At 37.8% G+C, this 25,729-nt stretch overlaps 1 protein-coding gene across 1 annotated transcript in view; it reads right to left on the bottom strand.

Annotated features, from left to right (window-relative positions):
- Window positions 1–861: 861 nt before the first annotated feature.
- PAFAH1B1 (platelet activating factor acetylhydrolase 1b regulatory subunit 1) overlaps window positions 862–25,729 on the bottom strand; it is a 47,913-nt gene continuing 23,045 nt past the window's right edge. Inside the window, exons 3-11 of the mRNA XM_075196764.1 lie at window positions 18,387–18,471; window positions 15,332–15,406; window positions 14,858–15,064; window positions 11,837–12,005; window positions 9,781–9,883; window positions 9,423–9,651; window positions 8,623–8,724; window positions 7,394–7,550; window positions 862–5,326 (exon numbers count right to left, since the gene is read on the bottom strand). Of these exons, the coding sequence (XP_075052865.1) occupies window positions 5,253–5,326; window positions 7,394–7,550; window positions 8,623–8,724; window positions 9,423–9,651; window positions 9,781–9,883; window positions 11,837–12,005; window positions 14,858–15,064; window positions 15,332–15,406; window positions 18,387–18,471 (1,201 nt within the window). The 3' untranslated portion in view covers window positions 862–5,252. The remainder of the gene's footprint in view (window positions 5,327–7,393; window positions 7,551–8,622; window positions 8,725–9,422; window positions 9,652–9,780; window positions 9,884–11,836; window positions 12,006–14,857; window positions 15,065–15,331; window positions 15,407–18,386; window positions 18,472–25,729) is intronic.

Genomic DNA, 25,729 nt, shown 5'->3' with positions numbered 1-25,729 from the left:
CCAAAAACTAATTTAACATAAAGAGCAAGTAAAATGGCTATTCATCAAAATATAAGCTATGTATTCCAGATCTGAATATGCTTGAAATTACTGATCTTTATACTTAGCCAACTATGTCCATACCAAATTTGCAGCAGGTTGTCATTAATAGGGAGTTGCTTCTACATCGGAGCCTTCACAAACAGATTTTGTTTGGCAGGATGAGATTTTAAAGTAAATCAATGGGTAGTGGGTGATGCATTAAATGGGGAGTTCTCTGCTTTTCAGGAGGAAATAAATCATTTTTCACCCTGTAAAAATGATATTTCCACCACCCTATAAGCTGGTGGAGATCAGGATGTTGTCCTATACTTTCACACTGGGTGGCATTTTTCAGAGACATTCATTTCAAGCAATGTAAATATATATCTAAATAATAGAACCACACAACTACAGTCCTGATATAACGTAATAATAGAAGAATTAAGTTAGATTTAACAATGCTGTATCTTGGCGAGGGTGCAGGTATTCCCTTCAGACACAATTTCAGATATATCAGGTTATGTGGGGAAACACTTCCAAGGACCGGGAAGTGGGTGTGCCCGTTAAAATGTGCTAGATTGGCAGGTAGGTAACTATTCACTTAGAGGCCAGTGGGTCCACAATTTATTTGCAATTCAAGCCTTACTGTTCTGAAAACAGTCAATGGCTTTAGCGGTCTACTGTAGTGGGCAAGTATTAATAGAGCCCTAATGGAATCAGGCTAAACTATGAAAAATCAATTTTAACTGCTTTGCATATAAAAATTTACATTTTGGCATTTTAAAACTAATGTGATAGGAATGAATCAGTATAACAGTGAAAGCAGACAAAAGGCAGCCATCTAGTTTTATATGCATTTAATAGTTTACCAATTGGTACAATAAGATTTTTTTTAATATGCAGAAAACATGAATAAATTTTGTTTTACACAGTCTGAGAGCAACAAGTCTTACTGTAAAACACAGAGCAGTATTATATACATTCCTTTACTGAATTTTATATTCGTCTTTTAATTGTGTCACTTTCTTCTCAGTTAACGCTTATAGTCTTAAAAAACAAAAAACAAGTTTCCTCCAAAATAAAACCTTTCCGTTTTTCTTATGAAAATGGACACTTGTTTTCATGTCCGTGTCAAGGATCAACTACGCTGAAGATCGAATGTTCTTCAAAAATGAACTCAAGAAAGGTGAGGAATGATGTGGGTGGTAATGGCAGCCTGGAGGACAGGAGAGTAGCCACTTACATGATAGTGTGGGAAAGCTTAAAAAAAACAAAACAAAAAAAGTCAAAGATAAAACATTTCAGTTGTGACTTGCAAATCCATAACCCCATTTACAAGAGGAAAAACATTTCTACAAACGCCCTAGATTTTACATTCACCACACATTTAAATCTGTGTGTAAGTTTATTAACTGCATCTACTGTTTTGACAGATATTGTAAGTGCCTTATAATTTGATTATATATATAGGTTTACCCTATTTTTCCACTTTTAGAATTTTTCAGGATTATCAAGTCACCACTGAACACAATCTCTTGCAGAGGGCACTAGTGGAGTGCTAGTTAAAGAATGAAAACACCAGGAGGTTTCACATAAAGCAGAGAAGAGGCAAACAAAATAAGCAGGAATTGACAATTAAGTAGACTGGGCTTTGTGGGTCTAGAATCCGTTTTTTTTATCTACAGTGCTCCACGGCCCTGGACAACTTGCTAGTAACTAGTTATTATTTGATTAGTGCCTGGGCACATCATTGGTCACACCACACAAAAGCAGGACGGCTTAAACTTCTAAAGTGCAAGATACTATTAGACATCAATTTTGCTTTAATTCAATCTCCCCACATATCTGGATATTGTTAGCACTCATTTGCACTTCGAGCCATAACTAGGACTAAAGTGAATCTTAGGCAACACAAGGCAAACAAACGTCCATCAAAAGGGAAACAGCTTAGAGGTGGGGCCTGCTGCTGCCATTTATGGCCACGATAATCTTCAAAGTGATAATTGTAGAGGCACTGACAGCACAAGTTCAGTGTTGCTGCAAGATAAAAGGAAAAGCAATGCATCCCTCTGAAGCACATGAAGTCCTTTTTCTGTTCCACATAAGTGTATAGTGCAAAAACGTTTTTTTACAAATAAATAGGTAATGATGCTCTATACCACTAATGTGCTAATTTACACATTTATCTTACAATTTGAATGCCACTGTTCAGACCTAGTGTGTATTATTCTGCCATCATATTTTTCCTGTTGTGCAGCTTCACTTTTCAGTGCCTTTTGTCGCCATTGTCTCCATTATCGTCTTGTGATTGGCTGTTCGTCGGACACCATATTCCTTTAACCACAGGGAGCAGAGAAAGACTGCCAAGTGACCCAAAAAAGCAACAATGCATGGGGTGATTTATCTATGACATGGAATTTCCTTTGGGTTCTAGGTATCTAAAGGCATTTTCTGCAAGCTTAAGCCTTCAACTAAGCCTCTGCAGTGTCTTTAAAAGACAGTAGCACTGCAAAGCGGATCATTAATGCTTTAACATACTATATAAAAAGGTACCAATATACAAGTAAAGAGGCAATAAGGCACACTCACAATTGCCAATCATCGAGAGCTAACATGACAGCTTACTGTATATTTGAACATCAGCCAAGGACTCCATTACATAGTATGCACACTGCTGACAATTTAAAGGCATTCTAGAGGAAAGTATCCATTCGCACATTTCTGTATGTAAATGGAGAGAATGAGAATAGCTCATGAAGAACATTCAATTTTTTTTATTTTATACAAAATGCATTATACAAATATTGGTAGCACAAATTGGACCTCATTCTTTCCATTAAAGATGATGAAACAAAAAATAAAATATTCTTATGCTGCATAAACTGGGATGTTAAAGAGCTCCTACTGGTCTTTGGGGGGTAAAAAAAATGGTCAAAGAAATCGAACTGGATTACTTTAGCATTACACAATACAAAATTAGTGTAGTGTAAAAAAAAAAAAAAGTATATTATTGTTCCATAGCTGGATACAGAAGGCCAAGTCCCAACTAAACTTGAAGCCATTGTGCAATCTCTGCTGTAATGTTTAAATAGCATATTTACACTCGAGAACACAGATGATCCACAGTAGACTACCTGCATTAATCCACATCTGGAATTTGCTTCTATTTTCATTGGTATTTTTATTTTAATTTAAGCAACAAGTAAAAACAAATCAAATGATTGTTAGAAAGAAACTGCAAAAGGGAATTTTTACACAAACTTAGGTACTTATGAATATGGGGGACCAATATGTATTTAGGATAATTCTAGTGAGAATTCAGGAGGTATTTTTCAAAAAGCAATGGTTAGAGCATCAGTAAGCGAAAGAATTTCAGACAATTTGCATATATTTACCTGCCTGAAATAGCTTGTCCACATTTCTGACAAGTGGTTCTAAATGTCAAAACAGATTAGAAGATATTAGACATTTGTCACGAGAAGACAAAATATTTGTCCTTTTTTGTCTTCTAGCTGTTTGCAGTGTCACAGGGAACCATTTTTATCAACTTTTAGTTAAACATCTTTAGACAGACTACATTGGGAGTATTTTAGTGTGTGGATAAGAAGCAATAGCTTAACGGTATAACAATTTAAATGTTTAACAAGGGTATATATGTGCAGAAACAATACCATTTGCTGGTCTATGCATCTCCATGTTAAAGCTGGTTTAAAATGGACACTGGAAATGAGCAGATCAGAAAATAAAATAAAAAAATGACAGCAACAGGCATTTCTTGTCAGCAAAGGTTTGGATGATTTTCAGGACTAGTGCATTAAATAAAGCGGACTTCTAAACAAAGGTAAGCTCCTGGTCACTTACAAACTTATAATTTAGAATGCATTGCAGACCATGGGTCGGAGCTCTTTAACTGTGACTGGTATTAATAGGTAACATTTGACTCCAGCTTTGGCTAAAGTGCCAGCTATACTTGGCTAACAAAATAAACTGCCAGCCATGCAAAAGCTTCTATGTTACGCCAGTATGTGACTAAAGCACAAGCATGATTTCTACTGAGGCAGTGTAACAAGTGTTAGAAGGTGAGCTCACACCTACCAATATCTGCTCACTAGCTCATTACCATGGCCCAGCTTATAATGCACACAAGTGGTTTGTTAATCACCTGGTTTTGAAGGCAGAACATTTGTGAGTAGTAATGAACCTGTAGTACTAAAGACAATGAAGAATCCCTATAATGTTATTTTGGACGTCTGCTGTGTTTGAAGCAAGGATATGCCTACATTTGCGCCTGTCAGGGGCTTTATTGAGGACAGCTTTGAGAACCTCTGCTCTAGACGAAGGCATGATGGTAGCTAATCCCGAGGCACACAATGGTGGATTGACGCAATAAATGAACAGATAAGACGTTACACTGTTTTAAACATGCAGGTGGTTGTAATAAAGATCAAAACAATTATGTAATTTTGACAAGCTTGTTGCATAATTCATGTTTTACCACTGATGAGAAGTCTTTGGTTACCATCCAACAATCTTCTTAAAAGCCATCAAATGTGTAATGCCCCTGAAAGAACCCTAGGTGGCGATTATTAGACACTAATCAAACTGTGTAACATCCAAATTCTTAAGATGAAGGGGGGAATAAGAAAAAACAAAAAACACATGTTGTGGGAAGTTTAATACCTGCAACAAAATATTTAGTGCTATGTTTTGCAGTAATTTTTTACATACATAAAAGACAAGTGCTGCCGCTACACAAAATCCGATTCTGCAGACACTCCAACACGAAGTGTACAATTTTAAAGCTCACTAAAATAGTGTAGTAGATCCACATTACTTTTCAAAAAAGCCCCACAAAGATGTGCTTCTGAAGTGAGCCCACTGATCCAGGAAACCACAAACGGAGACAAAGTGACAGGCATGATTCTGCAGGTAGAGTAAGGGACACCCCAGAAATACCCAGTTCTTGCCTGTTAGGTCTGATGTGACCAATGCCTGCCCATGTTCTTAAACCTATGGTACTTCTAGACAACGTATGTAAATTTACAGTATACAATTTGGATTCACCATGCAGGAATACTTTTTGTGTAACATTTAATAAGCTCAATCTACATCCAGAATAATTTACATGAAAGGACAATAGGTATTTAACAGAGCTCAATGGGTAACCATGGTATCTGAGTGCATCCAGAGGAAAGGGGAGAGGCGATGGGATGATCCAAGGTGAAATCAAATCAACGGCACTCCCACACTTTTACTGTTTGATCTACGCTTCCAGTGACCACATAGGGTGCAGTCTTGTGGAAATCTAAAAAGAAAACAAGACATTACCATCACTACAGAAGTATAAAAGTAATAGCAACCACCTAATACATTAGTTCCTACACATTTAGAAAACAAGAATTAAACTTAGAAATGAATTACATATTATATGTCATCTTGTATATATTTATAGTGTGAACATGGGCATGTGGTGGTATGGGAGATGGGGAGCAAGCATGCAAAATACAGGGCTATTCAAAAAGAATTTTTGAACCAATTTCATTACGCAATATTCTATTAAGGAAAAGTAAAATAACACTCCAGCCAAGTCACAAATATTCTACTCATAATCAAGTTTTATTTCCTGTATTACAAGTGTTCAATGTGATTTCAGTTCTCAAGTATAGTCATGAAATAACTTAGAAACCTCCTCTTTCAAATGGTCAGTGACTTATTTCATGACGATGCTTGAGAACGGAAAATCACATTGAACACTTGTAATACAGGAAATAAAACTTTATTATGAGTAGAATATTTGTGACTTGGCTGGAGTTTTGTTTTACTTTTCCTTAATGAAATATTACGTAATGAAATTGGTTCATTCATTTTGAATAGCCCTGTATAGCACCCAGAAGTCAGCCAGCCAGCCAATTAAATGTCAAGGAACAGGTGCACCATTGTACGTCAGGCGATGGACTTATTGTTTCACTTTTTTTTTTTTTTTCCCCTTTAAAAAGGAGCCCGGGTTATCTTGTCCCTAGGATTTTCAACCACTCCTGTGGAAGGGTATTGCTTAAACTGCACGGGTGAACACAGTACACCAATGTATTGTCACAGTGATATACAAGCAAGTCTCTGGACAAGAACTATACTCCATTGTTCTCCAAGTTTTTTTTTTTTTGTTTGTATTTAACTCTGATTATATACACAACTCAGAAAACAATAAAAAGCATAAAATAAATACAAATTATCCGTCAAACTTGTGTACATTGATTGTTTTGAACATTTATCCTTGGTATTCTTCCATTGTGCTATTATAGCACTGTATTGTTTGAAAGTTTTGAAAAGTTTTTGAACACAATAAATTTAGCCATCAAACTTCATATAAAATAAACAGAAAGGAGGAATAAGATTGAAAGCTTAGAGAACTTTGTTTTTATGCTCCATTTATTTAAGAGGGTGTGGGAGATGGGAAGGGGATTGTGTAAGAAGGAATGTCAATCACAATTCCCATTCACGTAAAGACGGTGATCTTTAACTACTGGTTTGGTAAACACGGGCAAATAAAGCAGCACCTGCAATTGCGAGGGGGGGGGGGGGGGGGGCTCCCTTAACAAAAAAGTTTTGCCTTTTTTATTTTTTTGTTTATGTGGTAATGCAGCTTTGATATCTTCTAGAACAGCTTGCATGCTTTAAACCCATCTACTTTCCACCAAGTCCGGTGTAAAAGAGAAATGTGTTTAAAGGGCAACTCCAATATCATAACAACCTAAACATATTAAAACCTAAGTAACTTTATCTGAAGAAGTGACCTATCTGGCTTCTTTAGTTTGTTAGAGTCACACTTTATATGAATATCTACCTAATGTTCACCACTTAAAAAAAAACAACTTCCAAAAGGAAACAATTGGAGCTGCAGGAAAATGCAGAGCACGGACTAAGCCACCAACTATACAATTGTCCAGGCGTCACTGGAGATTCACTCCCTCAACGTCAATAGCGTCACGCTTTTTTTTTTTATTTAACAGAGGTGTTTTTTGTTTTTTTAGTTTATTAGTACCCAAATGTGTTTAACCTAATTCTATTTAGATGTAATGTGTACAGTACAGAGTAGCGGGCTGATACACGGTGGTATGCTATATTGGCACACCTTCTGCTTTCATTGTAAAACGAATAAATTCCATTTACTTACCTCTAATATTGTATATTACTTAACTGTGAGCAGGAAACTGTAAACCTTACTAAACTGACCAACTAAAGTAGTATAAATAACAGAAAAATCAATTCAAACGTACAAAAAGAATTTCATTTATCATGCCACTGATGCATATCTTCCAACAGTCAAAAATAAGTCAATAAAAAAAGAAAAAAAAAAAAAGGCAGCTAAGCTTACCCAAAGAGGTAACAAAATGTTCATGCGCGTTCAGGGTTTTCATGCAGCGCTTGTTCTTATAGTCCCAAATACGAAGGGTTTTATCATCGGCACAGCTCAATATAAACTTTCCTCCTGGGTGAAACTGAATGCCACGTACCCAGTTATCATGGCCAACCTGGTGAGAAAGTGATTTATAAGCTTCAATCAATGAAACAAATATAATATGGCAGGTATAAGTGTTAAAGTAATGCAAGTTATCCAAATATATTTTTGCGTATTGCCCAGTCCACACATAATGATCACAAATAGATCGGTGATGAAAGTCAAAGGCATACACCAACATTGAAATGGTAGCAGAGCCTTACAATACAATGTTACACAGGAAAGTGTTTTAAAAAGATAGTGGTTAATATTTTGGCTTCACTTAAAAGACCATGAAAGTACATCATTTCCAGTTTCTGAAACGAACCATGGAGGTAAGATGTTTAAGCCGACTTTCCACTGAAGCTTTGTTAAATAGAACATTACCACAATGTTCCATTACAGACAGATGAAGGACTTCACACATATTTACAGCATGTTACTAATACGTTCTGATGCAGGTCAAAGGCTGGGACTACAGGAAATTGAGATGTTGCGACATCTTTGGTTGAATGAACCAAGACAGTCTGCAAAGCAAGTCTACAAGGACGTCAACCTGTTAACATCTGCATACAATGATAGTGAGTGAAACAGGGCTCTATTACAAGCATATTTACGCCTAGGATGAGCACTAGGAACACCAGTGCCCACCTGGAGGAGAATAACCAAATTCTCGAATTACTGGTTAAAAAAACAAAAGCATTTGCTTTTACATATAAAGAGAGCAGATATTTTAGCTTCTGTTACAGCAAAACAGAGGTACTGTAACAGGACAGCAAGTGCCAGGCTACAAAACTAAGCATTCAGTCATTAAGGGGTTAATAAAAGATTCCAGTTATTCCAAATCTGCTACAATATTTGCATGCATTTATTATATGGCAACCTGCAGGCTAAGTAGTCCCATGTTTTCTCAGTAGATTTTCTTGAGACAAAATGATACAATTTTTGGGGGGAAGATAATATCGAATACTTATAAAGTCCATGGGCGAAGGGAAAATCTCTCACAAAAAAACCCTCTTCATCAGTAAATGCATGTGGCCTTCCAATACAAGCACTGTAACAGCAGATGAAATATACATAGTTGAGAAATAACCAGTTGCACTCACAAGTGTCATTAGGCACATGCCAGTACTGATATCCCACATCTTAATAGTCTTGTCTCTGGATCCTGATAGCAGAAAGGGTCCTGGCTTACCGCTCTTCTTAGTCTGTGAAAGAAAAGATACAAGTTTATTACAAAATACTGAGCACTAATTTCACATAAACTTATACAGTTTAAATCTAGATCCACTAGAAACACTTTCCTCCAACAACTGAACAAGAAACAGATCTTCTCATAAATCTTTCACTTAAATAGAAGCAACAAAAACTCTTATGCACAACACAAGAAAACCCAAAAATAAAATCCTATATAAAAAGGAGCTTACTGAAATATTTGAATATTGAAGGCTCATTTCATTTTGGGTCACCCTGTAGATCAGTTGCGGGATGTGTTTAAGCGCGTGGTAAAGAGCTAGTACTGCATGTCATTTTCCATATCGCACTGCAGGGGGTATGAGCCTCATGCTTTATATGGTTGCTTTGTGTGCCATAATAAGGGGCAAGACCACCTCATTGATCATCAGTTTAGGAAAGAATTGGCTGAACAAGACAGCAAAGCAAACATAACAGACAACCTACTTCATTCAACAGGGGTAAAACAGAACACACTAAGGATGGAGACAGCACTACTGCAGTAACTGACAAAGTACAGACTAACATTAAGATACATTGCTATTTGTAAAGTTTAACTGAACCTCACTGTAAAGGTGTTCAAGTGACCAAACAGATCCACTATAGACATTACAGTGCTAAGGAGGAAACAATGGAGGAAGCATTTACAGCAATGCAAAAGCCAAATCTGTACCTCAGATCCTGTGGCATCCAAAACGGTGGAATAGGAACTTTCGGGGGCCCAGGAAATACACTCTACAACGTGTTCATGTTCTCTAAGCTCTGCTTTGCATTCTTTTGTTGCTACCACCCAAACGCGAACAGTTTGATCATTAGAACAGCTTGCAATCAGGGTACCATCTTGGTTGGGCCTCACCATGCGAACCCACTCTCTGTGCCCTGTGAAAGTCTTCACACAATACCTGCAATATAAAAACAATTAAACCTCATTGTTACTGGTGAAAAACAAACACTTTATTGTCGCCACCTTTTTACAGCATTTGCTCATGTTTCTATTTCAATAATTGCTAGAAAGAAAATAAGACACTTACCCAGTCTGCACCTCCCACATCTTAATGGTTTTATCCCTTGAGGCAGACACTATATGATCTCCGTTAGGCATTATAGCTACTGATGAAACATTGTGATCATGACCTTAAAAGTAAACAAAAAATACATTAAAAACATAAATATACATGCCATTATAGCATGGATGCCTGGTTGTTAAATACTGTGCTGCCATCTCACCACTAGAGGTCTCACACTTACATTGGTGAGACTCGCTCAAAAAAAACCACAAAAGAAGCTGCCGCAAATGTGTCAATTACACCAAAACACAATTTGTGGATTTATTCATAATTTTATGATACTATAGTACAACCTCCAGGATCAAAATAGCCACAAGCACAACAGATAATTCAACTGGGCATCAGAAAGACTCATTTAAAGAGGAATTCTAACCATGAAAAGTTATTTTACATCTCCATAAGAAATATCGAAGTGTAAAACAGGCATTTTAAATACATCAGTTCTGTGAAGTCTATGCTGACTGGGAACCATGAAGTTACCACATTGTTACAGATTTGATCTCTGCACACCGAGAGCATATATGTCCATTACACACTTTATTAAACATGTATTTCTCCCGACTTCTGTGGCCAAACTGTCATTTATTAATCCCAGACTTGTATGCATGATGATCTGCTATGACAATGATCGTAGTAACAGATCATAACACAAAATATGCAGTTATATCGCCTTCAAGATTTCACTGCGTAGTCCTTGACCCTACTGTGAGAGCTGTAAGCTTGAACCAGAATGTCTGACTGACAGTTCTCTACAGTGGTATATTCATTGAGATTTGGGCATCTGTTAAAACTTTTTTTTATCTATTTTATGAAATCCTACATCTGCTTTGTACAGGGTCTTATATGTAAATATATTTATACACACACACACACACGTATACATATACATATACAGTCAAGTGAAAAAAAAGTCCTACAATTTGATAACTATTGCTGCTCGTCTATCAGGAAAGGGTTATAAAGATATTTCCAAACAATTTGCAGTGAATGAAGTGTAAAAATGGTGAACATTAAAGACCATGCTAACACTCCCAGGAGTTGTCCCAGCAAAGTCACTTAAAGATCAAACCATATAATGCTCTTAGCAAAAAAAAAAAAAAAACAACCCAAAAGCTACCTCTACGGCTCTACAGGTGTCTCAACATGTTTGAGCTATGGACTTCAACATATACAATCAGAAAAACAAAACAATAAAAAACAAAAACACTAAACAAGTATGGCTTTTCAAGGAACCGCCAGTTTTATTTTTAAAAAAGAAAAACAAAAGCCTCCCAAACAGCATACGTTTCCAAAGTAGCAGTTGAACAAAGCAGACGAGACAAAAGATGAAGTCACCCCCCCCCCCCCTCTCCTAAACTTGCCATTGTACATTAAGCCCAAACAATGTATCACTACTAGAAGCCCATACCAAACTTGAAGCATGGTGGTGGAAAGGAGAGTTTGGGGTTGTTTGGAAGCCACGTAACCTGGCTGCCTAGGCCTCAACCCAACTTAGATGCAGTGGCAGGATCTTAGGAGATCTAAGCATAAATTAATACCCTCAAAACATTCATGAGCTGAGGCAGTGTTGTAGGGAGGCATGAGACAACCGACCCCAAATACTGAAGCCCATACAGGAAAAACTTCAAGTTACCGCTGCTCAAGGTGGTTCTACAAGCTATTGAATTAATTAGTGTACTTATTTTTATCATGGCTTCATATTGGCTTATTTTTGTTGTATAAATAATATCATACCTAATATACAACAATCAGTAACAGAGTGGACAGACAAAAAAGGGCACCATTGTTTGAAAGAGCCTCCCCCTATCCCTGTCATTTTCACTGCTCACTGCATAGAGGCACATGTAATGAAATACACGCATTTGACTTTATGACTTAATCACTACAAGAACCCCCACCCCCATCACAGCAGTCAGTGGGTTTTCTTGTAACCCTTGACTACTGGTAGAGTGGGTTACTTTAACTGCCTCTACATGAAGTGCAAAACTGCAAATGTTTGAAAAGTATTGCTACTTCTTACCATGCATGGTCCTAATGCATTCAAATCCTTGAAAATCCCATAGCTTGATAGTCATATCAGCAGAGCAGGAGGCCAGAAGCTTTCCAGAATGGTCAAATGAAATATCCTGCACAGAGTCTGTGTGTCCCTTGAGTGTGCGTTCAAAGTCTCCTGTCTCATAGTCCCACACCTAACATGAAGAAAGAAATCTGTTAGCACTAGCCTGTGGCTTGACAGGTTGTGGAGGCTTCTATTTGCACTCTGCAGGGCAGTCTGGCACCTCTCAGAATAATTAACTAGACGCTCAGACAAAGCAAGCGTGCTTTGGATTACCCATTCATCTCTGGGGTTTTCCAACACAATTGCTAACATTAAGAAGCACAACCAGAATACACACAGTGCAGAAAATTATACAGCAAACCATAACATTTAACCAGGACCAAAGTAAACAGCATTAAGGATTCAGTATGTTTTCAGATAGTGAGACCAGCAGTATGCATGAATGAAAGTAAATTCCCCAAGACTGTTATTGTTGCAAAAACCACAATTAGACTAACTGAATGTAAGACAAAATGGTACCCAAAAGCCTATATCAAATTTAATGCAAATGTGGAATGAAAAATGTATGAGGTGAAAAGCTGCACATAGCAGAAAAACACTCTTACCATTTACCTGCAGTAAAAATATGTACAGTTTATTTTATAGGAAAAACAAATAAAGTACAGTTGTGGGTTTCACAGCTAATACTTTATTTAAAAAAAAAAAAAAAAAAAAAGCAGATGTCTTTTGGGTTTCACTATTCACAAGTCCTAGCCCAAACAAACAATATGAATTAACTGTCATCGTGCAAGCTCTATTCATAAACTATCAATAAAAGGAATACAAATTTACACACACACAGTGTGGAATGGGCACTCTGCGGAATGGAAGCAGTGAAAGTGTTTCTCAAAGATTGCATCACCAAAACTATGCACCTCTACAACACCGCCTACTTCAATTAAATAGTAAATTTGCACATAGTTTTGCTTATCTCTAGTGTCAACATAGGTTATGTTACTTCTGTAGTTTGGAAGTGACAGTTTGCAGAGTGAACTAAAGAGCATCAGTATGGAACACTAAGAACTTGCTCACCTGTTCATACTAGCTACCAATAACAGTACACTACAAGACTGTCAACCCAGGCATCCAACACATGCAAAAGGCGATGACAAGTAATTATTACTAAGAGGATGAACTAACACCCCTTTCAATTAGATACAAACAAATGTTACACCAGAGGGAAAAAAAAAAAAAGACTGGTAAAATAAACAAAACAAAAATGATCCCAACATACAGTTTAAAGTGCCTGAAAACTGGTTTAAAATAACCATTATTCAGAATGGGAACACTTAAAGATCACTGTGTTTCAAGATAAGCTAAAGGGGAATGATATTGCCAAGTTCCAGCCTCCATGCATGACTAATTTGATTGGTAAACTCTTAACAGCTACAGCCTCATTATGAAAAGCTGTGCACACTTATACAACCAGGGTATTGTTTCTGTTATTTTTTATTTAAAAAAAGCCTATTTTTCTTCATTTGAATTCTGCTAGTTGCACTATCACTTTAAAAAGGTGGAATAGTGGTCATGACAATTTATCTATTTATCTTGAATACAAGCTTTACATCACAAAACACCTGCTATTTCAATCATGGCGTGTATAGACTTCTTATAGCCAATGCAGCTCCAAGTATTACTGTACAGGACTCTGAAATTGTAACCCACCAACAGCTTACAGCCTAAAACCATGCAGGCAATATGAAATTATAACAAATTTTACTAACAAAAAAAAAGCACAGTCATGGCACAATACATTCTCATATTGCATAATATTTCTATAAAGTAACATTTAAGACCACTACTAATTTAGCAAATTAAGCAAATTAAAGTAATTACTGCTAAACTACTACTTTCCAGGTGTTTGCCCAAGTATTAAATGGCTGCAGCTCAGCCTAGTCACACAGGTAAACACTGTAGCAGTGGAAGTGAAAGTCAAGGGATTAGCATTACATCAAAAGCCTCAGTCTGTCTTCTGAAGCTCGTGTATGTCATTATCTGAGTGACAGCGCTTCCCACCATAGCCTTGAGGAAAGTGAACAGAAGCTAGGCTCAAAAGATCAAATGTCCAAGTAGTACATTTATGCACAAGACAACGACAGGTGGGGAAAAAAAAAAAAAAAAGACAGGCGCAGGTAAAACAGTAGCATTGTTGGAAGAAAAAACAATCACCCAATATTAGTTACTGCATGAAACAAGTCAAGTAATCATTTTGAAATGTTATTTTCATTTGGCCGATTAGTGTTTAAAACACAATAAAATTACATTCCACTCAAACGCTAAAGTAGGAAAAAATTGTATCGAAAAGTGTATCTGCACATTATTGCCAATAAAATGTCCACTGTCACAATGTATTGCTTCAGTGCTTGTTCATATGGGTAAAAAGCATAAAAACGAATGCACACTTCAGTGACAGTGTGCCAAGCTCTTTATATAGACAAACTATTGTATTTGGTAGCATGCTTTAACGCATGAGATGGGTCATGCCACATTTTAAATTTGTATAACTTGATGGGGTGGTTGACCAGCCTTTAAGAAACCATTATATGGTTAGTACAGTTTAAAAGCATTAACTGCTTAAAAGCAAACTAGCAGTGTAAAGAAACATTTGATTCTAGTGTCAACATACTACCCCTTTCGGTTTTTAGAGTCATGCTGTATTTTTGTGATTACCAAAAGGTAAACGACTTGGGAAATCCAACTGAGCGCAAATTGCTAGTAACAAGCGCATGTGCTGGGGGATTTCTCTGTGTTAGTAACAAGCGCATGTCAGATGCAACACCAGTGTACATGTTGCCTAAGTTATTTGAACGCAAATTTCCAACACCTGTACAATACAAGCGTACTTGACAGCATTTATGTTCTTAATACAAAATAAGGCTGAATGACCACCAATATCTTATTTATGAAAGTTCAATAAAGGAAAAAGAAAAGGTGCATAAATACCTTTATTGTAGCATCCTCTGAAGAAGTGACCATAACGCTAAACACTGGATGGAAAATGACACGAGTGACAGGACTCCGATGACCACTAAGTGCATATTTTTCGGGAGGGCGCGGTATCCACTCTTTGGGGTCTCTCTTTTGGCCAATTGGTCCTCCAGAAGTAAACTCTTCTTTTGCTTCATTTAGCTTTGATTCTAATTCCATAACCTTTATGGGTTACAAGTAAATAAAAATATTTTACAGTTAAGAGACATGCTTGTCCCAAGTCATGTCTAAAATATATATTCACACAGAGAAAGAAAAAAAATATTTGAATAACAAATCATATACCAGTAAAGTGACGAGTGGCTACTCTTATCACAAAATGCATTTCAATAGTTCCAAACTGGAGACATGTTCTCAGAAATAAGAGATCGTACAAAACAAAAATGACAAGGTTTTGTTGGATGGTATTTCATTGTTATATCACATTACCTTCTTTTGTAATCTGATAACAGATGTCCACTTCTTTTCCAGGAGGCCAGCATACTTCTTATCTAGCTCTTCATTCTGAAATGTAAAATAAATGCTAACTGGGAACACAACAATACTTCAAATTCATTTTTCGAACAGTAAAAGCTCAGTGTATGGAAGTCTCCAGAGACAAATAAAACATATGTGATATACAAGTATTTTCACAATCAGGACTACATGTGTTAGACCTATGTGCTTGTGAGCTAAATAATGAACAAAATCTATACATTAGTTTAGGTATGTGTCATGGATGATTGGGTCCACAAGAGTGTCTTGGACACCCCTAGTAGATGAGAGGGAGAATGCAAGTTTAACACTGAACTGTAGCACCTCTAGTACTTCTAAGGTGGTTCTTCTGCACGTATATTCATACACACTGCATGTGAGAGTTTAAGCCATTTTTGCAAGACAACAAGCTGCCGAGGATGCAGGAGTTTCCTTCTTTCGGTCAACAAAGCACAATATGCCTTTATTGGCCCGCACATCTCTAGTCTGTCATCATGTTACTTTATGGCCCAATATTGGCATACATTTTGCTAGAAACAGAGGTTACTTTCTACAGATACCCTTTCATTAATATATAGTGGCATACATAGATTTCTCTCAGTTACAAAGCATACCAAACCCATAATTTGCTTAAAATCGTAGGCACTATACTTGGGTATTCGGAGACAGTTTGCTAAAGAACATGGCAGCAGAGGTTTTTTGTTGGTTTTTTTTAAGGACATTTACCAGGCGGAACTCATTGGGTGACAAAAATTAATGTACAGACAAATGACACTTAATTTTCAAAGCAAATATCCATACAATAATTTAAGTACAAGATCTATCCAGACAACCTAATATTTCAATTGTAAGAAGGGTGAATTGAGAGTGAGGATGGAAAGGAAGGATAACAAGTTCCGACTTAGAGTGAGGGCAACAAACTCTCCTTCAGTTTAAACAGGCCAAACAAAATGTTTCACGGCAACCATAGTACTTATGCATTTTATATTTTCTCCAGTCCGAAGACTGCCCTGAGCGATAATTGTGTAGGAAGCTATTGGGGAGGCATGTCTGTGTATACAATGAGCAGAATCTTAGGGGGGCGAGAAGGAACACCGTAGGAAAATGAAATCAGCAAGGAGTTATTTTGGGAAATGCTTCTCTGACTTTTCAGCACATCCCATAGATGCTCAATCGGATTGAGATCTAGGGAATTTGGAGGTTAAGTCCACATTTTAAACTATGCCATCAAGGAATACCATTGACCTGCAACAATGTTTAGGAAGGCGATACGTGTCAAAGTAACATTCACATGAACGCCAGGACCCAAGGTTTCCCAGCAGAACATTGCCCAGAGCTACACACTGCCTCCGTCGGCTTGCCTTCTTCCCTTAATGCATCCTGGGGCCATCTCTATGACGTAAAAGAGAAAGTAATTCATTAGACCAGGCCACCTTCTTCAATTACTCAATGGTCCAGTTCTGGCACTCACGAGCCCATTGTAGGCACGTGTGTGTGTGTGTGTGTGTGTGTGTGTGTGTGTGTGTGTGTGTGTGTGTGTGTGTGTGTGGGGGGGGGGGGGGGGGGGGTTGGCTAGTGGGCACTGTCTGCAATCGACTGTGTTCCGATTCCTTTCTATCATAGCCAGCATTAACTTTTTCAGCAATTTGTGCTACAGTAACTCTGCTGTGGGATTGCACCAAACAGGCCAACGCATCAATGGGTATGGAGACCCATGGCCTGATCACCGGTTGTCCTTCCTTGGACCACTTCTGGTAAGTACTAACCACTGCATACTGGGAACAACCCACAAGACCTGCCTTTTTGGAGATGCTCTGACCCAGTTGTCTAGTCATCACAATCTGGCCATTGTCAAAGTCACTCATACTTATGATTGCCTATTTTTCCTGCTTCCAACACATCAACTGACTTTTCACTTGCTGCCTAATATATCCCCCACCTCTTGACAGGTGTCACTGTAATGAGACAATGTAATTCACCTCACTTGTCAGTGGTTTTAATATTGTGGCTGATCGATGTATATACACACACATGTACCACAGTGGTCTCATAACTCATAATGATGGAGAATAAATGGTGCTGGTTAAAACGCAACTGCTTTAAATATGAGGAGTCATTTTCCCATCACCAGTGAGCAAACCAGCTTAAAGACAGAACATAGATCAAAGAAAGCAGACAGTATCCTAGATGCACTGCTGCCCCACTTTAGAAGTCTCCCTAACTATGTAACAGAAAGTGACAGGATGCTCACACTTGGGGGTGGGGGGGGGGGGGGGGTGGGGGGCTAGGGGAAATTCAACTGACCGGGAGATATTTTTTAACACCGCATTAATCAGTTTTAACACTTTTTTTTACCTGCGATTCAAATTACATTTTTAACACCGTTTTTTTCATGAAACTGTCCTCTCGCGCTCCAGTAGAAGATATATTGAAAGTATAGGGTGGGTGAGAGCACGCTGCGTTAAAAGCTATTCAATTGTTTTTTAACGAGGCGTGTTAAACAGGAAAAAATGTTTTCTCTCGGACCTCTTTGGGGTGTGCTAAAAATAAAAAACCTAAAGCAAACTATTTGAATTCATGTAATAATGAAAAAAAAATATAAAGCTATGTTTATCAGTAATGCATAACATGTAAGTTGATTTTCTTGTGAAAAAATAAATAAATAAAATAAAAATCACTAATTAAATATATTTATGTATGTTTTTGGAACAAATATGTATGTACCAATGTGTTTTGACATGGTATAGATTATAGATTCAACAATTATATTGCCAACAACTTATTAGCAATGATTTGGAAATAATTTTATTGTTAGGGAATATGATTTTTACATCATTATCTGAACTATGATTAACAGCCCCCCTGCCCTCCCCTTGCATTACTAGCCAAATACTAATGAAGCTATACAGCCTTAACACAATCAAAATGTAATTACTACAAATAAAAGTCAAATTAATGCAACAGGCTATGTTGGTCAGTTACCATATTTTGTCATTAAAATTCATCTTACCATATCTAGCTCTGCCTCCTTCTTAAAAACAGAGTAAGCTTCTTCATAACCATTGGAACGAAGATAATCTGCTATCGCTCGATTTCTGAAAAAAAACAAAGTAAATCATATTAGAAATGTTGTATTATTATTATCATCCTTTCTTTGTTAGGCGCCACAAGATTTCCGCAGCGCTGTACACCATACAAACAGTACACTATACAGGGTGAAACAGTACAAAACAATAAACAAAATACCAGTACTTCAGAAACTCCAGGCAGGTAAAGCAATAAACACGGAGCAGAAGAACAGGTAGGGAGACAGGAGGGAAGAGGGCCCTGCTCATGTGAGCTTACATCCTAAGGGAGGGAAAACAGAACAGGCACAAGGGGAGTCAGATGAGGCGAAGGAGAGCGTGGGTGGAGGAGAAGAAGGGGTTATGCGGATGGTTGGTAGGCTTTAAGGAAGAGGTGGGTTTTCAGTGCACGTTTGAAGGAGCACAGAGTAGGAGAGAGGCGGATGGAGCGAGGGAGGTCATTCCAGTGAAGGGGGGCTGCGCGGCAAAAGTCTTTGATTCTGGCGTGGGAAGAGGTGATCAGAGTGGAGGAGAGGCAGCGATCATTGGCTGAGCGCAGAGAGCGGGCGGGAGTGTGAGTGGAGAGGAGGTTAGAGATGTAGGGGGCAGTAGAGTGGGAGAGAGCCTTGTAGGTGGTGGTGAGAAGCTTGAAAAGGATTCTGTAGAGGAAGGGAAGCCAGTGTAAGGCGAGGCAGAGAGGGGAGGCAGATGAGGAGCGGCGTGAGAGGAAGAGGAGTCTGGCGGCCGCATACTTGTCCCCTAGCCTGAAGCTTTTCTTTGACACCCTTTGAACAATGCAATTTACAGCTAGTCTTTTATAGCAAGATTGATTACAGATTTAGGCAACACATTCTGATTTAATTTATATTAATCAATTTACATTTTATTGTGTGCTCCATTAATCCTATTACAGTGTGTGATCAAACAACTCCCTAATTTTCAGAAGTTACCCATTTGTTTTAATCTGGTTTGGCATACACTATATGGATAAAAGTATTGGAACGCTTGACCATTACACCAACAGGGACTGTAATGACATTGTATAAAAATACATATACTTCAATATGGCGTTGGTCCCACTTTTGTAGTAATAACAGCTTCCACTCTTTTTGGAAGGCTTTCCACAGAATGTTGGAGTGTTTCTGTGGGAATTTGGGCCTATTCATTCTATAGAGTACGGTATTTATGAGATAAGGCACGGATGTTGGACGAGAAGGCCTGGCTCCCAATCTTCATTCCAGTTCATCTCAAAGGTGTTCAATGGTGTTGAGGTCAGGGCTTTGTGTGGGCCAGCCAAGTTTTTTCCACACAGAACTCATCAAACCATGTCTTTGTAGTTCTTGTTTGTGCACTGGTGCACAGTCATGTTGGAATTGAAAAGGGCCTTCCCCCAAACGGTTGCCACAAAATTGGATACATAGCATTGTCCAAAATGACTTGGTATGCTGAAGCATTAAAATTGCCCTTCACTGGAGATAAGGGACCTACCCAAAAAACAGCCCTATACCATTATCCCTCCTCCACCAATCTTCACAGTTGGCATAAATGCAGTCAGGCAGGTAAGGTTCTCCTGGGATCTGCCAAACCCAGATTTGCCCATGCAACTGAAACAGAAGCGTGATTCGTCACTCCACAGAACAAGTTTCCACAGTCCAGTGTCGGTGTGGTTTACACCAGTCCATCCGACCCTTGGCATTGGTCTTGGCGTGTGAGGCTTGCATGCAGTTGCTCGGTCATGGAAACCCATTCCATTAAGCACCCGTCGCACAGTTTTTGTGCTTACATTAATGCCGGTGGAAGTTCGGAACTCTTCAGCTAAGGAATCAATAGAGCATTGGCGACTTTTACGCACTATGCGCCTTAGCAGGCGTTGATCCCGTTCGGTGATTTTACATCGTCTTCCACTTTGTGGCCAAGTTGCTGTTCCCAATCGCTTCTGCTTTCTAAAAATATCACTTACAGTTGACCGTGGGATGTCCAGCAGGGATGAAAAATTTCGCAAACCGTAGTATTGCAAAGATGGCATCCTATCACAGTAGTCACTGAGCTCTTCAGAACGATCCATTTTGTATCACAAGTATTTGCAAATGGAGACTGCATGGCTAGGTGCCTCTGGCAACAGGTCCGATTGAAACGCCTCAATTCAATAATTAACAGGTGTGGCCAATACTTTTGTCGATATAGTGCAAGTTAAAAATTGCAAGCCATCAAGTTTACACAAGGCAGCCTACATATAAATTGGCATGTATATCAAGATCCAAGACAGCCTATCTGCAAAATGTTACCTATAAAACAACTACTATTTTTGGTTGTGAAAACTGGCTACACACAATGGTTAATTGAGAAGGTTCTTTTTTTTTGGCCAAATTAGCCAATCGCTGAACAAGTTAAGCTGGATAGACAGGTCAAGCCATAGAATCCATGTACAATGTGAACAGATAATGTAAAAGAGCTGGATCACTTCTGACATTACAGCCCCAATTAACACATTAAGATGGACACAGGCAAATATTCACACTCAGACAGCTAATACTCTATGCTCAATAATGATCATTTCTATTTTTGATAGTTATCTGGCAAGTCTCATATTTGGGCCACAAACATTGCAAATTGGCCCAAATGCCTCATTAACTGCGATACAACAAACCAAATAAAGCCGGTTGCATAAAAAATCTTTTCTATGAACTATATAGAACGAATCGGTGCACACTAATGGAGGTATCGGCCACAAACTCAGTCACATAAACAAAACCACTGGCACAGAACTGCAAGAAAGCAGGGCTTATTTTTTCTTTCAATAAAAAAGGGGAAGAAAAAAAAAACAAAAAGAACAAAAGTAAGCCTGTCAGTGTGTATACATACATACACACACACACACACACACACACACACACACAAAAGTGAATGAGCCGCTTCCCTACGTAGGTCGCAATTCTCTGCAGATATGATGTAGGTTTGTCCTGGTGCTAGACAAGGCACTAGTTTCGATGTACCTACTACAGTAGGTCCAAAACGCTAGGAATGCTGCAGAGTGTCAAATTCCCTGGGAAACAGGAAAGTAGTTTTTTTTTTTTTTTTTTAAAAAAACAACCTCTTCAAAGCCAGTAATATGCTCTTTTAAGGGGCAGGGCTGCCCCTAAAGTCCTTTGCAATGAAACAACCCCTGCCCCTCACAATAGGCACATCAAGTGCTTCCCTTGCGTGATTAGCCCCAACTAGATCTTCACAATGCAAAGTTCTGAGTAAACAGGAATACTGGTGCAGAATTAGTTTGCAGGTTAAGTTGTTAACAACCCTCTTCCCCCCCTTGTAGATAAGTCTCGTGTGAAAAACGATGCTCGAGACTGATCTGGAGGAATGGTAGAGTTTTATAAGGCATCAGAGGATGCCTTATATGTGTGTTAATGCCATCCCAGTGGTATAATATACACAAGACACAAGTAGGACAGGACTCTGCTGCAGATTATGAACAAAGGGTAGGACCACATGTACAGGACTGACCAGACAAAAAGGCAGGATCTGGATCAGTTATTAGGAGTGATTTCATCCTTCCGTGCCCTATTACCATGCTGAAATTAAGTGAATATTTACCCTGTAGTCTCGCCTTCAGACAATCTTTATTGGAAAAACATACAGGCCCACGCCTTACCACGCAGTGCAAAGTACTAGTCTAGAGGTACCCTCTCCAGTGTTTCATTTGGTGTCCCAAATGCAATGACTATTCTGCCAGGGGAGTTGCCTCATGGATTCAAAATCTTGAGTGCCATGTCATTGCAGGGTATCCAATGCCAAACATGCGTTAATGCAATGTATATACATTTCACATACATCTGGACACATATGCGAACACACACAACATGAAGCAAAAAGGTTGGAGAAACACAAATGTTCACTCTCAAAATGTATCTACACCTGAACAATCCGAGCACTGGGTTTTCCAGCAGAGCAGCCCTAATTATCTCCAAAAAAGTGTTGTCAAATGGGCCATCATACTAAAGATGTATTCCACTTTTGGGTAGACCTCACATAAAAAAATAAATAAAAAGACATCAGGCCAGGGGTCTGGGCAGGGGGGACGCCTCTTATTTGTTGGGACAATACAGAAGAGGAACAAACTGACAAACACTTGAGAAAGGCTGTTAAATATATTCTGTTCAAAACAATTGACTGGTAAAGGAAAGAGTATTCTGTCACTATAATATTGACCAAGGGATATGCGAATTGAAACTTATGATGTGTTTTACCTTTTACTGTAGAAGCTAAATCTAGTGCTACCACATCAATAATATAATTTAAAACACTGGACAAAATGGACTTTACAGTAAAAGGTGGATTGTGGAATCGTCACATCTGAAAGCAATTTTCGATTAAGACACCTGGTGGTAAGAGGGTGCCATTATAAAGAAGCACTATAAAAGCTATTAATTGTGATACATAAAACATGTATAGAAATAATTATTTGTGGCCATGATCTGCTGAATATTTATGGATACCTTATGCAAAATAAATGTAACATTTTCCACTTAGGTCATTTTTAAAATATAAGTAAAATTTGGGAATAGGGAGATACATTAATAATGTGTTCACTCAGTGTTAATTCTTGCAAGCCCAGGAAAAATCTAAATCTATTGATAGATATATGCTATTAGTTCATGTGCATAAAGCAGCTTTTCTGGGGGTTAATTGGGCTGGCAGTAGCAAAACAAAAAAAAGAATGTATTGCCATAGAAACTCAATGAAAACACCCTAAAAATAACTGGCTGTCAAACACCATTTAGTTTTTTTGGTGCATGGGTGTGTTCTTTTGTCCTCTCCTTTCTGGAAATATGTTGATACAGAAACCTTTGTCAGGTTTGATACCCACAGATGATCTGCAAGGTGGAATGGGAAGTCTAGCTAAGGGAATGAATACAGGAAGTTACAGTGTCAGAGTCACTTTCTTGCTGTTATACATCTGGATAAATATGCATATAAGCAGCATGTTCTGATCATTAACAGCACAGCAGGGTGCAAAACAGGCACAGATACATCAAGAAAAAGTACCTTGGTGAAAAACCAAATCAATGTAGAATGTTAAAGTAATTTGGACGCATCTTGAATCTTTTTTCTCTCCTAAGGATTAGATTACTAAGGGACTAATGTGTAAATGATGTGAATACAAACGTGGGTTATGTGCTTGGATACATATCTGAATATTAAGACCAGTAAGAGATGAGTACATCATTTCTTGCTATTGCTCTACTTTAACTGGCAAATTATGAAATGCAAAAAAACATGTAGACCATGTTTCCCCTTCACAAAGTTAGGCAAAAGAAAGTAATCCTTAAAAATAGAAAGATGGCATAATAAAAGAGTACATTCCCAGAGAGTATATTGGCAATACATGGACATTGGCCTAACAAAAGGGATTAGCATAGTAAGTTAAAACATTTTTAGGGTAAATAGATTTCCAATTCGGATTTGTTTTTCCAAGTGCTCCAAGGAAAAACAATTCTAAAAGCACATTGGTGCTACCTGATTAAAATAGGATAGCTGGAGGATTACCGACAGTTTGCTTCTGACTGAATATGTGTTATGTATGAATTATAGAGTACCGTATATAAAAATGAAACTAAAGTGTGAAATTAAAAGGGCGTCAAAAAATGTCTGCGCACAATGCCTATCTGTAATTATTTAAAACACATTCTTGGATGAAAAATACCTCAACCCTTAAGAACTCTAATATATTGGGACATTCAAAAGAATGGATCCAGCTTTCTTTTTATTATTTACATTTTTAGAGACTGTGCAGCATAGAGGCAGTTTGCAAATATAACCATAACACCCCTATCCTGTCACACACATTTCTAAAAGAGCTGCCAAACTAGGTAGGTCTCACTTGGTAATATTTCTTGTCCTATTCATTCAGCCTGGCTCCAGAACCTAGGGCTATAAATTAGATTAGAGATACACTGACCAGCTATAAATCAATACATACAATCTTCATGCTAAACGTTCTACACTATTTAAATAATACAACAATTATATATGTAGGTCGGCCTCAATTATAAAGAATAGTGCAACATATGCTTCATCGTTCACAAATGTAGCAAACATTTCGTAAGGAGACTTTACAAAATAATTAAAAAAGAAAACTATTTGCTATACAACCATGTTGGTTAAAAACAGTCAACTTATAATCTACTTGAAAACATTAGTTTTTAAATAGACAATGTACATTGTTTTAATCATAACCTTTAGGCAGCATACCCACTGGTGTTAAATTTCAAGCATATTTAATCTCCAATGACCTCTCAAGTGAAAGCAAAAAAAACTAATTAAAAAAAAAATACATGATAGGCAGTTTCACTTGCAATTTCAAAAGCAAATTAGGCACCAGTTGGTTGGTCTACAACTGGACTAGAGATCTTCTTTTTACCATAAGAAAAACACACACACTGGTACACTTATTTCTTGCCCTTCAAACACACACAAAAAAACATGTGCGGGTGCTTATTGAATTATTTTTTTTTAAAAAAAAAATCCAGACAAAGTACACATTATCTGCACACATTCTTATTTGGATAGGTTAAGAAATGAAAAGGAGGCACAAAATAAAAAGCTGGTGATCCAGAAAGATCTCATCTGTCCCACAGATTCCTAAAGAGTGACATACAATTGCCGAGGTGAGATGAGCAAGGTTGGTTAGAGGTTGTCTGTCGCCTTACAGAAATGCATCTTGGTGTGATGGGTGCAGAAATGTTGGGATTGTACTGAACAGAAAAGCAGACATCCATACAATGCACATTTATCTTCTCTTCTGCTTAAATAGAGGGGGTGGGGAAGCAGCTGGAAGTTCAGTGGGAGACTTGATCAATACTGCATTTTAAGTCTGAATAGAAAGCAGCAAAATTTAAAAAGGCTGTACTCTCAAAGTCACACAACTGCTCAGATTAAACAAAACCCTCACTCACTGCAAACATACAGCAACACTATTTATTTATGGAGATTTTAGAATACAAACTTGGTGTGTTCAGTCATTTCAAGTCAATGATACATTCCATTATTATGGCTAAAGGTGACTATTTACATCAAAGATGAAATACATGTTTCTAGGAAACCAAAAATTGGTTCTATTAAATTGCCAGAATAAAGACTATACCTAGGCTATCTAAGAGATGATAAAGAAAGACCGATCAGTTGTGAAGAACCGTTGCTATATAGGCTTACTAGCAATTTATAGTAAGGCGAATAACTACTGAGTATACAAGTAATTTCTTTTTCTCTTTTTAAGAATTATAAAGTTTCA

The sequence above is a fragment of the Mixophyes fleayi genome, chromosome 2 (genome assembly GCF_038048845.1).
Source record: "Mixophyes fleayi isolate aMixFle1 chromosome 2, aMixFle1.hap1, whole genome shotgun sequence".
Classification (NCBI taxonomy): domain Eukaryota; kingdom Metazoa; phylum Chordata; class Amphibia; order Anura; family Limnodynastidae; genus Mixophyes; species Mixophyes fleayi.
This window is presented reverse-complemented; position numbering and strand designations above follow the sequence as displayed.